This window comes from Wolffia australiana, chromosome 13, assembly GCF_029677425.1.
Source record: "Wolffia australiana isolate 7733 chromosome 13, ASM2967742v1".
Taxonomy (NCBI): Eukaryota; Viridiplantae; Streptophyta; class Magnoliopsida; order Alismatales; family Araceae; genus Wolffia; species Wolffia australiana.
In genome coordinates, this window is record NC_135847.1 from 3398531 (window position 1) to 3415745 (window position 17215).

At 43.1% G+C, this 17215-nt stretch overlaps 3 protein-coding genes across 4 annotated transcripts; 1 reads left to right on the forward strand and 2 right to left on the reverse strand.

The window, feature by feature from the left end:
• Positions 1-378: 378 nt before the first annotated feature.
• Positions 379-2386, forward strand: LOC144710930 (Aha1 domain-containing protein). Its single transcript, XM_078584780.1, has 3 exons — positions 379-1443; positions 2022-2101; positions 2228-2386. The coding sequence occupies exons 1-3, from the start codon at positions 571-573 to the stop codon at positions 2319-2321; spliced, it is 1047 nt and encodes a 348-aa protein (XP_078440906.1). The 5' UTR covers positions 379-570; the 3' UTR covers positions 2322-2386.
• Positions 1547-6078, reverse strand: SPC98 (spindle pole body component 98). Of its 2 annotated transcripts, none has more exons than XM_078584779.1 (3): positions 3963-6078; positions 2489-2700; positions 1547-2385 (listed from the first exon to the last, which is right to left on the reverse strand). In XM_078584779.1, exons 1-3 carry the CDS (start codon positions 5996-5998, stop codon positions 2381-2383), a joined length of 2253 nt encoding a protein of 750 aa, XP_078440905.1. In that variant the 5' UTR covers positions 5999-6078; the 3' UTR covers positions 1547-2380. The 2 variants fall into 2 exon arrangements, with proteins under 2 accessions (XP_078440905.1, XP_078440904.1); XM_078584778.1 differs by having other exon boundaries at positions 2489-2703.
• A 3103-nt stretch (positions 6079-9181) lies between these two features.
• On the reverse strand, positions 9182-12277 carry EDA3 (DnaJ/Hsp40 cysteine-rich domain superfamily protein). The gene is made up of 5 exons (XM_078585268.1): positions 12096-12277; positions 11759-11844; positions 10486-10645; positions 9763-9855; positions 9182-9462 (listed from the first exon to the last, which is right to left on the reverse strand). The coding sequence occupies exons 1-5, from the start codon at positions 12181-12183 to the stop codon at positions 9332-9334; spliced, it is 558 nt and encodes a 185-aa protein (XP_078441394.1). The 5' UTR covers positions 12184-12277; the 3' UTR covers positions 9182-9331.
• Between the last annotated feature and the right edge of the window lie 4938 nt (positions 12278-17215).

The following is a 17215-nucleotide window of genomic DNA, read 5'->3' on the forward strand; positions in this document are numbered from 1 at the left end:
CGTCCAGAATCAGTGCAGGGACGCAAAATCAGCTCATCTTGGGACAAATTTCCGTTTGTTTCGGGACAAATTTCCGTCCCGGTTTTTGTCCAACCTCGCGGGCAGGATGTTATTTTTGTCCGGGGATGAAAAAACCGTCCCATCCGGGTCCCTGCACTGTAGCGCCCCCATCCAAAGAAAACAAGGGAACGTGGGTCCCACAAATCCAACGCCAACTATTATTGGGCCAATTTTAAACAATCTTATTGGACCCCAATCGCTATTGGGCCGTGGGCAGCCCCAATAAAGCGGGCTGTTCTAGAAGCTTCTAGAGAGGAAGATTCTAGAGAGGAAGGGTATAAATATGCGAGAACACATAAGAATGGACCGTCCCCGCGAACAGTCTCGAGTTTTCTATCGCAGGTAGCTCGCGGGGAGCTCGTCCAGAAACCCTAGATCGGAGCCGGAGTCGTCTTCCTCCTCGGGGAAACCCTAGATCGGAGGCCGGAGTCGTCTTCTTCCTCGGGAAAACCCTAGATCGGAGGCCGGAGTCGTCTTCTTCCTCGGGAAAACCCTAATTCCTGCGCTTCCATGGCGAAGTTCGGCGAGGGCGACAAGCGCTGGATCGTGGCGGAGCGCGCGGACGGGACGAACGTCCACAACTGGCACTGGGCCGAGCGCGACTGCCTGGAATGGTCGCGAAATCAGCTCTCCGCGCTTCTGGCGCAGCTCCCCGTGCTCGACGGCGATGGAGGGCTCAAGATCAGGACGAAGACGCTCGACAAGCTCGAAGGCGAGGCCTACGTCAACATCCGAAAGGGGAAGATCATCCCTGGCTACGAGCTGTCCCTGTCCCTCTCCTGGGAGGGGGAGGCGATCGCCGATCCGACGGTCAAGATCGAGGGATCGGTCGAAGTCCCCTACCTCGCGGACGAGAACGCGGACGAGGATCCGGATCTGAGGATTACCGTGAGAGGCAACGATGCCGGCCCGCTGGAGCGGAGGTTGAAGGAGGCGTTCATCGCCAGGGGGAAGCCGTTGGTGTTGGATAAGCTTAGGTTGTTCGTGCGGAGCTTGGCGGCGGGTGGCCCGGCCAAGGACGAGCTCGAGGCGAAGAAGCCCAAGCTTCCGCCGCCAGCCTCGGCGGTGCCGGCGAAGACGGAGGCGGCGGCGGAGACGATGACGACAACGATGAAGGCGGTTCAGAAGGACAAGGACGGGTTCAGAACGATCACCATGACGGAGAAATTCTACTGCCGGGCGAGGAACATTTTTGAGATTTTGATGGATGAGAACAGGTGGAAGGGGTTCACGCAGAGCAATGCGAAGATCAGCAAGGAGATTGGAGGGGCGTTCAGCCTGTTCGACGGCTCCATCACGGGGGTGAACGAGGATTTGAAAGAAGAAAAATTGATTCTTCAGAAATGGCGGTTTGCTAGCTGGCCCGACGGCGTTCATTCCACGGTGAGATTATTCGATTTCGAGATTTTGAGATTCCTTCTGATTCTTCTTCAACGATCTTCCCCGCCGTTCCATCTCTGTAATTTCACTTTGGTCTTGAAATTCCTTCTTCTTCAACGATCTTCCCTGCCATTCGAACTCCGAAAAGTTCATTTTAGTCTTGAGATTCCTTGTTTTTCTTCTTCAACGATTTTCCCCGCCATTCCAACTCCAAAAAATTCATTTTGGTTTTGAAATGCCTTCTTCTTCAACGATCTTCCCTGCCATTCCAACTCCGAAAAGTTCATTCTGGTCTTGAAATTCCTTCCTCTTCTTCTTCGACTATCTCCCCCGCCATTCCAACTCCGAAAGTTCGTTCTGATCTTGAACTTCCGTCTCTGATTTGAGCTCCGAAAGTTCCTCCTTGTTTCGAGATTCTTCTCCTTGGACGATCTCCGTCGACATTAAAGCTCTGAAATTTCATTCTGATTTTGAGATTCCTTCTTCTTCTTCAACGATCTCCGTCGCCATTAAAGCTCTGAAAGTTCCTTCTGACTTCAAGATTACAACTCTGAATTTCTGATTTCGAGATTACTTGGCAGGTGAGGATGACCTTCGACGAGCCCGAGACGGGGGTTACGATTGTCAAGTTAATTCAGACCAACGTTCCCCTGGAAGACAGGTTCATCATCATCATCATCATCATCGTCTTCTTGTTCTTCTACTCCATGAATCATCATCATCATCTTCATCTTCTTGTTCTTCTACTCCATCAATCATCATCATGATCATGATACCGGATCTGCAGATATGGAAACGCGACGGTGGTGGAGAACACGGAGAGGGGCTGGAGAGATCTCATCTTCCACAAGATCCGGGCAGTTTTCGGATTCGGAGTTTGAAAATTTCACTCTTTTTTTCCCGGGTTAGTATCCGATCAGATCAAAATCTGCTTCCATTTTCATCCTGTTACAAGGGGAACGGTTTCAGATAATTATTACAGCAAAATAGCTATAGTTCAAAAAAAATATTATAGCAAAATAGCATGAGATAGATAAAATGGTGGCACCTTGAATAGAACTGTAGAATTCGGTGAAATCGAGGCGGAAGAGCAAGAATTTGAGGTCGACGTGTCGCTGCGCGGGCAATTGAGAGATGAATTTCTTCAGCGAAGTGGAGTACTCTCTCGCGATGGTTTCGAGCTCCTCCGTTCTCCCACTATGTTGTTCTACGCCTTCCTCCGGCTGTGGTCGTTTCTTCTGCTTAGATTTCCTCTTTCCCCTGCTATTTTTGACAAAAATATGGAAAAATCAATTAAAAATCAGTTACTGACCGATAAGATATTTGAAAATTATAGTCAAATGATTGCAGGCGAAGTCAGCAAAATGAAAAAGAAATGCCCCCGGTTTAGAAGAATGATAAGAAAGTAAAACAAAAACTGCTGATGAGTTTGAAAGAGAGAGAGATAAGAAGTCGAACAAAAATGGCTATTAGGTTAGAGAGAGAAGAGACTAGAGAGAAAGAAGAAAATAGTCAAAATGAAAAGAGCAAGAGATTAAAATGGGGAGGGAAAAGGTGAAGAAAAAACAAAAGAATAAAGGAAATAGTCAAAATGAAAAGCAAGAAACTGAAATGAAAATAATAAAAAATGAGAGAGAGAGAGGAGAAAAAATAAAGAAAGTAGAACGAGTCAGTAAATAATTTAAATGAAAAGAGAGGGAGATTGGAGAGAGAAATAAAGAGAGTGTAAGGAAACGAGAACATAAATTGACATGAAGAGAGAGTAAGAAAAAAAATTGAAAAAAGCCTCCGGTTTAGGGAGAGAAACAGTGAGGGAAAAAAACAAAGAAATCAAAAATAAATAAACAAATAATTAATCCGGAAAGAGTAAGAAAATAAAACGGGGAAAACGCCACTGGGTTAGAGAGCAAGAGAGAGACGGAGAGATTGGAGAAAAAAAAAACAAAGAAAACAGAAAGAATCAAGAAAATAATAAAAACGAAAAGAGCAAGAAACTAAAATGGGAAATGCCCCAGGGTAAGACACAGAAAGAGAGGGAGACAGAGGTGAAGAGAGAGAGGGAGACAGATGAAGAGAGAGGCAGAGATGAAGTGAGAGATAGACAGAGAAGCAGAGATGAAGAGAGAGATAGACAGAGAAGCAGAGATGAAGAAAGCGATAAAGAGAGAGGCAGAGATGAAGAGAGAGATAGACAGAGAAGCAGAGATGAAGAGAGATAGATAGACAGAGAGAGATGAAGAGAGATAGATAGACAGAGAGAGAGATATGAAGAGAGAAAGATGGACAGAGAGAGAGAGATGAAGGGAGATAGATGGACAGAGAGAGAGAGAGACGAAGGGAGATAGATGGACAGAGAGAGAGATGACGGGAGATAGATAGATAGAGAGAGGGATGAAGAGAGAGATAGACGAAGAGAGATAAAGAGAGAGATGAAGGGAGATGAAGAGAGAGAGAGAGAGATGAAGAGAGAGAAAGACGAAGAGAGATCGAGAGAGATGAAGAGAGAGAGAGAGAGGGCTGACCTGGGCAGAGACGGGCAAAACCCACGCTGGCACCGGCGATCGGCGGCGAAGCCGAACTTCAAGATGATATCCAGCAAATCAAACAGCGTGGTGTTGATCTCCCTGGACCGCTCCCCGAGCAGCGATTTCTCCAATACGGCGTCCAAGTACCTCTCGTGGGCGTCGATCAGACGGTCCAGATCTCTCGCCGCCTCCATCTCCTCCACGAACTTGGCCCACGTCACCTCCAACACCTCGAACATGATATAGCACTGCAGATTATTCACAAAGTGGCTCATCTCGCTCCTCAGCGCCTGCCACCTCCTCCCCAATCCCCCCCCCTTCCTCCACACCCCCACCAGCGCCATCTCCACCCTCCTCAGCTTCACCAGAAAGTTGAACTCTTTCAAGTACCTCCCCATCACCTCCCCCGAGAACACCGCATCCAACGGCGCCCGCGCCTCGTACTCCAGCGAGAACACATCCCAGCCGTCCATCTCCCCCTCCTCCGCCATCATCCTCACCTTGATCCGCCCCAGGATGTCCGCGTCATCGTACTGCGCGTTGGACCCTCTGATGGCGCTCTCCAGAAGCCCCGACAAGTGAAAGACGGAGATCATCTTAGCCGGCTGGCAAAGCTCCCCAGCGACTAAGTCCAGAAGCCTCTGCACAAAATCCCCCTGACCCAGAAGAAGGTACCTCTTGATAGCCAGGCAGTGCTCTCTGAACCTGAATTCCCCGTTGAAGAGCTCCAGGAGACGGCGGTCGGTCCGCCTCGCCGCCTCATCCACCATAGCCTCGAGCTCCCCTTCCTCCTCCCCCCCCTCTTCCAGCCCGCCGGTCCAGGCCCGGAGGAAGTTGATGGACTTACCCGCGCGGAGAATTCTCCCGGCCAACTCCGGGGAGATGAAGGAGGGCACCATGGAAGGCTCGATCAGGTAGCCGCTTCGCCAGAGGGCGGAGCCACCGGCGACGACGACGAAGAACTCCGAGTGGGGGTCGCAGAGCTCGCCGCGCAGGACCCAGGCCTTGACCATGGCGAAGAGCGGCGCGCAGAGGCGGCCCAGGAGGCGGCCCACGAGGGCCTGCGCCGCCGGGTCGCCGTGCCGGGCTAGCGCGTGGGCGGTGCCGGCCATGGCGCCGCCGCGGAGCCTGCCGCAGGCGTCCGCGAGCACCGCCATGAGCCGAAGCCGGTGCAGCGGCTCGGCGAGCCAGACCGCGAGGCGGCGCAGCGAGAGGTAGCCCGGCTCGGGGGCGGGCCGGGCGGCGTGGGCGTCGAGCACGGCGAGGAGCTTGTAGAATTGGGCGAGCTCGTCGTCGAGGCCGGCGGCGAAGGCCTGCGCCACCGCGCCGACGAGCCGGCGGCTCGCGACGAGGCCGTGGACCTTCCGGAAGAGCCAGCCCAGCTCGCAGAGCCGCCGGGCTACCGTCCTGGAGGCCGGCGGGAGCGAGTCGGGGAGATCGTAGCCGTCCGATGAAGGGTTGTAGCGGATGAGCTTCCCGTCGATGCCCTGGGCGATGAAGAGGAGGTCCCTGACCAGGGCCGACTCGGGCACGGCCGAGTCGGATCGGACGAGTTCCGCGTACTCGCGGAGGGCGATTTCGCGGAGGGTGTCGCCGTCCTTGGCGAGGAAGAGGGGCTTGCGGGAGGAGCGGGGGAGCGGGGGGTCGAGAGGGAGGGCGGTGTAGCAGGATAGGGTGGGGTGCCCCGCGGGGGAGCGGGATTTGGAGAGGGATCGGAGGAGGTAGAGGACGGGCCAGAGGTGGCGGATGGAGCCCGGGCCGGGCTTGGCGGAGAGCTTGGAGAGGAGGTCGGCTATGGCGAGGGCGTCGGAGGGGCGGCCGAGGCGGACCAGGTCGCGCTTGAGGGATTCGGCCATGGCGAAGTCGTCGGGGGCTGCGGACGGCGAGATTCGGCTCGAGAGGAGCCGCATCGCGAATCGGACGGCCCTGGGGAAGTCCGCGGGGGGGTGGGAGAGATCTGCCGAGGAAGAAGGGCCGGCGATCAGGCGAAGAACCAGCTCCTTGATCAGATCTAGGGTTTTGGGATCCTCCATGGTCGTCGTCTTCCCCAAACCTCCGCTCTCTCTCTTCGTCTTTCTCTCTCTTGTTCTGTGTCTTTCTCGCTCTTGTTCAGTATCTCTTTTTCTCTCTTCTGTGTTTGTCGACACTGCGCGGGGAAAAGGGAAAGGTTTGAAATCGCAGGTGGAGGAGTACGTGGTGGCTAATGAGGAGGCCACGTGGTTCGTTAGGACTGCTGCGTGTATAGTGTTTGATTAAATGTTTGTGAATTTTTCCGTCTGGATTTTAGCTGTTTTGAAATTTTCTTGGTGGTTTGATTAAATGTTTGTGAATTTTTCGGTCTTGGATTTTAACTGATTTGAAATTTTCTTGGTGGTTTGTTTAAATGTTTGTGAATTTTTCAGTCCTGAATTTTAAGTGTTTTGAAATTACTCGGTGGTTTGATTAAATGTTTGTGAATTTTTCGGTCTTGGATTTTAACTGATTTGAAATTTTCTTGGTGGTCTGAATTTTTCAGTCTTGAATATTAAGTGTTTTGTAAATACTTGGTAGTTTTTTTTTTCTATTAGTTAGTGTTGGAGCAGATTATGAAGCAAATGACTTGAGAAGCTTATTCTGCTTGGCTTCGCTATCACTTATGACTTGTATTGCAGTATCTTCGCTCCTGAACCTTGTGCCTTTCTTATGTTTCTCGTGCTCCTTAAGTCGCGAGTTGATGATTAACATTATGTTTCTTTACCTAACCTTCAGATAACCAAAGGTTCTGCTCGTATACTTCCCCCCTCAGAACAGTATTAAATAAATAAAGATAATTAAAACTAAAGAGGATAAACAAAAGTAATTAGAGTATATCATTTGAACCGTGGAAGCTTCTGCGCCATGAAAAGGTCTCCTTAATAGCTAGCTCTACCACTTCAATCAAGAAATAGCTAGCTCTACCTTGTCCACAAACAAATTGATTTGGAAGTTTCCAATGCTAGAAAGCATTGCAAGTGTAATGGACCTTTTGATAGAAATATATATTCTGGGTAGAATGAGTTTGATGTAACTGGATTAAGAAAAAGAGGGACTCTTGAAGTAAGGTGTGGTTAAACATGAGCATAAAGTAATGTATGTCAAATATTTGAAAAACTTATAGAAATGTTGAAATTGGAGACTATAGAACAGAAGGTTTTAAAAACCCGAAACTTTGACTAAAAGTTTTTGGGTACATAAACTAATCACAACTTTTGAGTGGTAAATATACCATCTGGTCCATCTTTGTTTTCCACAATGGCCACAATTAATCATCAATAAGAGAGATACAAATCCAATATATATATATTTAATTTCATGATGTCAATATAATTCATGTTCCTACATTCTGTTATCCGCTTGATGTTCTATATCATACGAGAGAAGGGTTGAAAGTGAGTTCACTTTCAAGAATTCTCTGTTGGCCTACAGGATATGACAGCTAGCCAATGTGTTTAAGTAGAAAGTAGATGATCGATAAATAAATACAAGGGTATAAAAAAAGAGCGATGAGAGAAGTTTACCTCTTTGGGCCACTTTTAATTCCAGTATGAGGGGAAATTTAACATTCCCTTGTTTTCATTGAATAATTTGCTACTTACCACAACCTAACTCCATGTGATCATTTTACTCGTGTTTGTTCCAAATAATGTCCTACCTTAAATAACGATTGAACACTGTTTAAATTAACCAGAAGATCCCAGTTACATATCTGTAGGAAATTTATACAGAGATGTAGACACATCAATCATTCTTCTTATCAAGCAGTACCAAGCAGTAGAAGACTCAGTGCCAGACACCCTTTTCAGGCACTAGTTGATCAAAGCTTCACGTCAAGAAAGATGATTAAGAGAAAAGAGAAGAGAGAGGAGAGAAAAGAAGAGAAGATAAGACACAATTTAAGGTTCAAAGAAGGGAAAATTGTTTATCAGTTCCAGATTGCACATGAGCCTGTTGAGCATCTGAACATTTAGTGAAGATATTTGCGCATTGATCGATAGATTGAGTCAATGTCAACAGCTTTGGTTCGGTCGTGATGGACTGGATTCCGTGCAGTCTCAACTGCATACTGATTATCACACATCAACTTCATTGGTGTTCTGATGGTTGTTATTAACAGATGATATATCTCTATCTCTATCTCTATCTCTATCTCTATCACTGTCTCTATCTCTATCACTGTCTCTATATCTATCTCTATCTTTATCTCTATCGCTATCTCTACCCTATCTCTACTTCTATCTGTATATCTATCTATATCTATATCTATATCTATATCTATATCTATATCTATATCTATATCTATATCTATATCTATATCTATATCTATATCTATATCTATCTCTATCTCTATCTCTATCTCTATCTCTATCTCTATCTCTATCTCTATATCTATATCTATATCTATATCTATATCTATATCTATATCTATATCTATATCTATATCTATATCTATATCTATATCTATATCTATATCTATATCTATATCTATATCTATATCTATATCTATATCTATATCTATATCTCTATCTCTTTACCTCTATCAACTTTATTGAATAATAGTGAGTATCCTCATCAAACACGACATCTTTGGTGGTATAATAACATTTTCCAGTAGGATCATAGCAGATGTATCATTTTTTGGTCATGGAGTGGTACCCAAAGATACATCCCTGTGCTTTGGGGGCAAATTTGTGGGAGGGCGGTGTATGGACATACACTGTACACCCAAACACCTTTAGGAGAAGGTCAGATATTCAACGATCTGAGGGCAAACATCTTCATAATTTAGTTGAGTCAAAATTTTAATATTTTTTACTCTACCTTAGTTTCAATAACAAGCTAACAATTCTCACCTTCTACAGCATTAAATAATTTATAACAAAGTTTTGGCCCAAACTTGCCCAGACCAATTATTTCTGTTTCATCTTGATTTCTAACCCAGAGTGTAGATGGAAAATCATTAATATCATTAATGCATAGAAGCGACAAATAGTTTTGTAAAAAAATATTTGACTTTTCCTAGGCGTTCTGAAATGACTACCAAGATAATCTCAGCCTCGTTTACGAGGAACAAATTAGTTAATTCAAGAAAAAAAAGTACATTTAAGCCACACAAAGTTCTAACTCTGATTTGCTATTTCATCCAAAACAGGGTCCAACTTTAGTGTTAAGGGTCATACAAGGTAACTTAGGGGACAATATACAGTCATTTTCCTTCTTTCCATTTAAATCACTAAAAGGGCGTTGAAATATTATTCCAATAGAAATATTGAATCGAACTTCTCTTCATATCCTCATTTTTAGTATGACAGACCAAAACACCAAATAACGCCACTATCTCTCTCTCTAGATTAGGAGTTTGGGAGGAGTTTGCCATTGTACATCTTGTCAAGAAGCTTACGGGCCTCGGGCCTCCGAAGAAGGCCCTTATTGTTGGGCAGGCCAGTTCCAAGGCAGACAGGGCACACCAGCTTCCCTCTTCCTGTTCAACCCCCAAACACTCAAATGAATTTCATCAACAAAAGTAATGCAAGGTTATGATAAAACCATGGTTTTAATCAAGTGGATGTTCAGTTGCACAATTTCATCTTCAAAGGAAGATGTATTAAGAAATATTCATCACGCGCTGAAACTGACCACCATTTAATCATGAATTATCACTAAGATATTTCAGTAAAACATTTTAGACCAAAATTTTCAGTTTCAAAGTGTACATATAAGCAAAATGCAATTGTAAATGAAAATTTTTGGCTTATTTAAGGTTTATGGGGACATTGCATACCATAACAATTGGGACATTCCGTAAATTCATAGACATCCTTGGCTCGCTTCCGGTTGAGGGCTTTCCACTTGCCTGTACCACCACACATATCACCTGCACAACAAAATGTAAAATTTAGACCTTTGCAATTAGACCTACAAATAATGCGATGTGCAAAAAAAAAAGAAGGTTAAAATTACAGATAATGTGAAAGAAAGGGGACGTCGAAATATATTTAAAACGAAGGATAATGGGTAAATATGAAAAAATGACCATGAAAAATCCAGACTTGAAAGATGTTAAAAACTCGTTCACAGTACAAACATCGTACATCCTTTTCTCAAATATACTATTTTGTTCTTCTATAACCGAACCTTTGGGTCATTTTTCAGCAGTCTAACTCTTCCAGTGATCTTTTTACAGACATGCATTGAACTGCATTGAACTGAAAAATCTAAAATGAGTGACATGCCTGAAACTTTTCCATCAGAATGAAATCTTCGGGCAAAAGCCTGAACTTTTTACTTAGAACTAACAGGGAAGGTGGTCAAAACTTGGCAAGACAACCGAAAATGTGAGTTATTTTTCTGATATACTGGTGAATAGAGACAAAAAGTCTCCCGCTAAGAAATCAGCGAAAAGCAAAACGAGAGTTCCACAGGACACTTTTTAGAAACAAGATATAAGTTATAATCATTTCCCAAATAATATTAGGTATATGCGTTGGGAATTTTTTTTTCTCACATATAATGGCGCCACTTCCCCCACAGTTCCGGCAGACGGCTCTTTCTGTCACGGTAGGTCCATTCGTCACATCGGCCGAAACTGGAGGAACGTTGATCATAACCAAGCTTGAGCATATACATGTAACATATTTCCTTCTTGAAGTCAGAGATGACTCATCCTGAGATAGAAAAAGGGGATCGACTTTCTCATTCAAGATTTAAAATTTGAGACCTCTAAGGATGTATGTCTATCTGGAGGAGAAAGTCCTTGAAATCGTCAATTTTATGATGGATTTGTTTAAACTCTTTAGGATGGTGCCAGCTTATGTTCTATCTAAAAGAATGTGTTAGGATCCACGAACCTTACCTTGGTTTTTTTAGTCATTTTCTTCAAGTTAATTTCATTAAATAGATGTGGCCTTTCCCAAAGGAGAGCAGATGAGAATTTATTAAACAGGGAGATCCATGAGAGGGTTCAGGTGCCTCTTTCTTTCTTTCTCACTCTATCTTTCTCTCCAACAAGATCATTATCAAACAGATGACGATGATGATGAAATCAACATGACTACATGATGTGCCTTAGCTTGGAAACTGACGGACGACAATGAGGATGAAGTTTCTTAGAAACCAGATGGTCATGTCTGTTCTGGGAATTTTGATGATGATAACAGGTGATGGTGACGACGATTCTGACAAAGATGGCTCCTGGAAAATGGATGAAGACGACCATTCTTCATTGTCTTCATCTATTGTCATCATAGGAGCTGAACGCTGTCAGCGAAAAGGAATATATGATTGCGGATAAAATCAAAGATGAAGGCGCGGAAGCGGTTCAGATGAATCTTCAGATCAAGACGTGACTTTAGGAGCGTGAAGATGAATCTTCAGATCAAGGCGCGACTTTAGGAGCGTGAAGATGAATCTGACGATGAAGGCGTGAGTTTAGGAGCGTTCAGATTAAGATGAAGGCGCAACTTTAGGAGCGTTCAGATTAAGATGAAGGAGCGACTTTAGGGGCGTGAAGATTAAGATGATGGCGCGATTTCCCATGGATGAAAGGACATTATCTCAATTTATTGAGATAAGTATGCCTTAAAATCACCAAGAAATTAAAGATTAAAAAATTCCTTTAACAAAATCTTTATTTCTTAGCCCCAAAACAAACAGCTGACATATTTCAAGGATATGCTCATGAACTGGGGACTAAGAAATAAAGATGGTAGTTAATGAAGGAAGCTGAACACAATATGGGAACGCTCGGAATGACAATGGGCAAGTGTAGAGAATCAAACCTGCTTCTTTGGCGAGTTCGACGAACATTCGAGCGCAGCGGATCGCTCGGGCTCATTATCCAAGCTGGAGCAGACACGGGTCCTAACTGAGTTGGAGATTGGAACCGGAAAAAAATTATATAAATTCACCCAACCCATTATCAAATACGATCAATTCTCCATCACTAGGATCAAAACTACACGCGAATCAAATGGGACGTGAAAATCAGGCTCGAAAACCCCATAAAAGGCATATTTTTTCATATTTTTGGCAAAGACAGTAATTCAATCGAGAATGAACACCGAGGAATCAAGGAAAAACGAGAAATTTAGAAAGAAATAACGGGTGGGGGCTGACTTCTGCTGCGAGCGAAGGAGGCATTCGAAGGCGGAGGAGGGAGCACGCTGGATCGCAGAAGAGAGGACGGGTGCGGAGCACCTCCCATGTCGGCCGACTGGGCTTGATCTTCGCCTTCTCCTCTGCTCTGCTCTCAACTCCTGGCGCAGAGGGGGAAGAAGAAGATAGGCTTGGTGGGTCTTCAATCTGCGCATCTAGCGAGGATAATGCTCTGTGATCGAATCACGATTTGTGGGCGAATCGCAGCCGTCCATTCTCTTTCTGATTTTCACCCACGGAGAGTTGCCGAGTTTATGTGGGGTTTTTCTAAAAGAGTATAAAAATTGCCCCTCCCCCCTTCCACCCAATCTCCCATTTCTCTCTTTCTCATTTTTCATATCTCTCTCTCTCTCTCTCTCTTTCTCATTTTTCATCTCTCTCTACGGCTCTCTCTCTCTCTTTCTCATTTTTCATCTCTCTCTCTCTCTTTCTCATTTTTCATCTCTCTCTCTCTTTCTCATTTTTCATGTCTCTCTAAGGCTCTCTCTCTCTCTTTCTCATTTTTCATGTCTCTCTACGGCTCTCTCTCTCTCTTTCTCATTTTTCATCTCTCTCTACGGCTCTCTCTCTCTCTTTCTCATTTTTCATCTCTCTCTACGGCTCTCTCTCTCTCTTTCTCATTTTTCATCTCTCTCTCTCTCTTTCTCATTTTTCATCTCTCTCTCTCTCTCTTTCTCATTTTTCATGTCTCTCTAAGGCTCTCTCTCTCTTTCTCTTTTTTTTTGTCTCTCTCCGGCTCTCTCTCTCTCTCTTTCTTTTTTTTTCTCTCTCTCTCTCTCTCTTTCTCATTTTTCATCTCTCTCTCTCTTTGGTTCTCTCTCACTCTCTCTTTCTCATTTTTCATCTCTCTCATTCTCTCTTTCTCATTTTTCATCTCTCTCTCTCTCTCTTTCTCATTTTTATCTCTCTCTCTCTCTCTCTCTCTTTCTCATTTTTCATGTCTCTCTACGGCTCTCTCTCTCTCTTTCTCATTTTTAATCTCTCTCTACGGCTCTATTTGAACAACAAGAAAATATCTATTTGTGTACAGTTGACCGCTGGGCGTCACATGGAGCGATCGCATTGGTCCTGTGTACCCATCCCGTGACACGGCGACTTCGGTCAAGTCGGGTCGTTGGAGGCCATCATACAGGCCGGTTCGGTAAAAACCTCAAAAATTTCTTGGAAGCCTTATATAATTTATGATTGGCTTGCGGCCGCCTAGAGCCGCCACTGGCAACTGCCAGCGGCACCCAGCGGTCGCCCACACGGAGCGCGGGCACGCCCGCGGGCGGGCCGCCACCTGACCTTGGATTGGGTCAAACCCGATCCGATTTTGACAGCTTTCAAAGCCGTCGAAACTAGATCGGGTCGACAGATCGAACCCGCATTGAATTCAGATCGGACTTGGTTTGACGGGACGGTCGATTCAGACCCAGATCGACAGTCAAAGCGGATCAGCTTCAAACCGATCTGGTCAGACCCAGATCAAAGGGTTGACTCAATCCGATCGGGCCGATACATGGATCGGTTTTGATCCGATCGGATCGGATCGAGTCGGGTAGGATCCGCAAAAATATTTTAATTAATTGAAATGCAGGAGCCTGGATTCGAATCCAGCTCCCGCACTTCGTCGGACGAACCTGGTTCTTATACATATATATAGATATATTTAATTTAAATACTTCCTAAGTAATTTATTTATTTAAATAATTTAGAAAAAAATTATTTAAAGGTGAAATAAATTGCAGAAAATTCTGGAAAAATTCAAGAAAATTGTTCTTAATTTTAATAACTCAAATAAACCAAAATAAAGATTATTTGAGGTTGATAAAATTATAAAAATATAATTAGGGATTTATTTAATGGAATAATTTAAGAGTTAAATTATCATAATCTTCAATAAAATTCCAAAAATTATTTAAAATGTTTAAATAATCATTTCTTGAATTTTTAAGTGTGAAAATCATGTTTATTTGCTAGAATTTTGGAAGTATTTAAATACTTGAGTTTTATTGCATTTGTTATGTGATTTCATTTGTGATACAAATATGTGGCATGATGAATGTGATGTGGAAAAGCAAAACTAAGACGAACTAAATGTAGGTTCCCTAAAGTTAGTGTACCAATGAGATTGGAATGTGGACTTGACTATATGAGATAGTCAACTTACACTCACATATACAAATTCATACACCACACATGAGTTAGGGCATATGTTAATAGGAGATATTTCATGTGTGAATGTCATCGAAGAGACCTTATAAAATCCTTAAAATCTGAGGCGCAACGCGAAAGTGACGAACTTAAGCGTGGTCCTCCGTTGTTATAGCCTTAGGATCCAAGTCCCTTCTAAGCTAGGTTGGTGGAGTCAACTCCAGGCCTACTTCTTCGGGAGGAGGAGCTAAGAGCTAGTGTATGACACGAGGTCGAAGTAGAGGAACCGTGTAGTTTGGTGGGTCATACTCCACGATTACGCGCAAATCTATTTTCGACAAGTAATGATGGTATTGCTCAAACCAAACTCAATGATTGGTGGGGCATACTCCGGGCGGCATGAGCGTTGGGGACCAAAATATGATTGGATATTGCAAAGGGTTGCAAGTCCCATGAGATGGGTGTTCAATAATGTGTATTATGATTGGTGGGAGTATACTCCAGGTCGTATTACATGTGTTGAAATTCTGATCCCCACTAGGAGATAGTCGGTTTCTTTGCTTCCGTACACTTGAGGGTTGCATGGATTGATGAATTTTAGTGGGAGCTATTTATATTCGATGAACTTAGAATCTCTTTGAACTAGTAATTCATTAGATATATCACATGCATGCAAAGATGTCGTCGAGCAACCCGATTTGTGGCATAATGGATGCCAACCATTTGACTGGACCGAACTTTACTTATTGGCTCAAGAACTTAAAGATTCTCCTTAAGTCTGAGAACATAGCCTATGTCCTTGATAACACCCTAATTTCGGTCTTTATTTCATGTTATTAGCATGATTTATGCATTTAAAAGGCTTAAATTTGGGTTTTTATCATATATTTACACAAAAATAATGCTTCCAAGTAATTTCTGATTTTTCCCTAATTTTCTGTTAATTATATGAATTTTTAAGGATTTATTGAAGCTCAAAATAATTATTTTTGGATGAAAATGGCACATTAAAAAGTTTATTTCGACATTTATCAACGTGGGAATTAATCAGGGAATTTTCTAGAATTTTCTAGAATTTTTTACGAATTTTTAGGAATTTTCTGGGATTTATTTCAAGAAGAAATGCATTTATTCTATGAAAAAAGGGCATATTTATAGGAGAAAAAAATGTATTTATGCAATTTCTAGACTTTTCGGGGCCTTTTTGCAACGTTTTGTTGCAAAAGACCCTGAAAACAGCTCTCGGTCGCCACGGCAGGCGTAAAGATCCTATTTAAAATCATTCAGGGTTTTATTGCAATTTTTAATATATATTTTTAATGTTTTAGGAGAAATCGGAGGAGAGAGAGTGCGCTAGGCATATACGCAATTACTTTTGGGCAAGGCCCAAAGCAATTCCAGGCTTTTAAGGACTTTGCTGCAAAAATGAGGATTCAAAGGGCGCCAGGGAATGAGAGAGCGACACGTCATTGCGTGTTTAAAAGCGAAACTAATAAATAAATCGATTTTAAATCCAATGGATTAAATTGGTTTAAAATTGATTTATTAATAACTTTTGATCCTGAAGTCCGATTGAGATGATTTTTATGGATTTGTTCGTCTTGATCCCCTCTTTCTATCTGCGGTTAGATCATTCAGATCTAGCCTACATTGATAGATAAATTTTAAGTACTAAACGGGGTAAAATGGTGATTTTTACCCTATAACCTAAGTATAAAAGCTGAATTTCGAGAGGGGGAGCTCATTCTGGAGGGTGCTTCATCACAGCTGCAAGACAGAGGAGTCCCAGCCTGGATCAACAGTTTTGGTATTTTTTTCTTTCATTGTATTCAAACTTTTGTGCATTTTGAATGAAATAGGTTAAGTTGTTTGTTTCTTCATCTCCATTCTAGTCTGAACTTCTAAATCGCTTGGCAGGCGGCATGTACAAGCCCTGATTAGGATTGAGAGGAGAAATTGAGGAATTTTACCTGGGCATTCAATTGCATTACAAAAGAAAATTATAAAAAAATTTGGTTTTAATTTTTAGAAGTCTCAATTTACCCCATTTTAGTTCTGAATTATCAATCTGAAAAATCAACCCAACTCATTTTAAGAACCCTCTTTCAACCTCTCTAAATGATTGCTTGGATCCTTTAATTAGGATCAAAGAAGGAAATTTAGAGCTCTTAATTCTTCTAATCTTCCCATCTCTCCTACCCCCTCTCTCTAAATTCTCACCTAATTAGGGTGACTTGATCCTCATTGAAGATCAAATTCACTCTAATTAGGATCTAAAACACCAAAAATTAAATCAAATTAAAATTCCTACTTGCCTCCCTTGGACGACACTCATACTTATCACTATACATATTAAGTAGAGTTTTATAAATTTTATTGCATAAGCCAAAAATTCACAACGACAAGGGCTAAAAATTTGCGTAATTTTCACCCCTATTTTCGGCTTATCAGTCCTCGAGAGTGATGGCCTAGGAGAGCTGGCATTGGATGCAACTGAAGGGGAGATTATAGAATATCAGAAGTGGAAAGAGGACTCCACTACGGTCCAATGCTACATGCTAGCTTCTGTGTAATGAGTTGCATAGGCAACATGAAGATATGGAGCCAAGGCCAATGCTACTCCATTTGTTGGAGTTATTCGTCGAACAGAGTAGGACTCAAAGATATGAGATATCAAAGAGCCTATTCAGGGCTCGCATGACAGATCATTTTTGGTACAAACTCATGTACTAAGGATGATTGAGTGGATAGAAAGGTTGGCAATGCTAGGAGTTGAACTCCCCGTTGAGATGAGCACGAACCTTATCCCTCAGGTCTTACATGATTCATTCTCCCAGTTCATTTTTAACTTTAACATGAACAAAATTCAGACGATTCTTCCGAAGCTGCTTAACATGCTTAGCACTGTCGAGGGCAACCTTCAGAAGGACAAGCCCCAAGTTCTC

Coding starts and splice junctions, on each gene's coding strand:
- LOC144710930 (XM_078584780.1), top strand. CDS start 571: ATGGCGAAGTTCGGCGAGGGCGACAAGCGCTGGATCGTGGCGGAGCGC. Junction 1,444..2,021: donor CCGACGGCGTTCATTCCACG/GTGAGATTATTC, acceptor ATTACTTGGCAG/GTGAGGATGACCTTCGACGA. Junction 2,102..2,227: donor AACGTTCCCCTGGAAGACAG/GTTCATCATCAT, acceptor CCGGATCTGCAG/ATATGGAAACGCGACGGTGG.
- SPC98 (XM_078584778.1), bottom strand. CDS start 5,998: ATGGAGGATCCCAAAACCCTAGATCTGATCAAGGAGCTGGTTCTTCGC. Junction 2,704..3,962: donor TTTTGCCCGTCTCTGCCCAG/GTCAGCCCTCTC, acceptor TGTCAAAAATAG/CAGGGGAAAGAGGAAATCTA.
- EDA3 (XM_078585268.1), bottom strand. CDS start 12,183: ATGGGAGGTGCTCCGCACCCGTCCTCTCTTCTGCGATCCAGCGTGCTC. Junction 10,646..11,758: donor CGAACTCGCCAAAGAAGCAG/GTTTGATTCTCT, acceptor TTTCTATCTCAG/GATGAGTCATCTCTGACTTC. Junction 9,856..10,485: donor GGGAAGTGGCGCCATTATAT/GTGAGAAAAAAA, acceptor TTTGTTGTGCAG/GTGATATGTGTGGTGGTACA.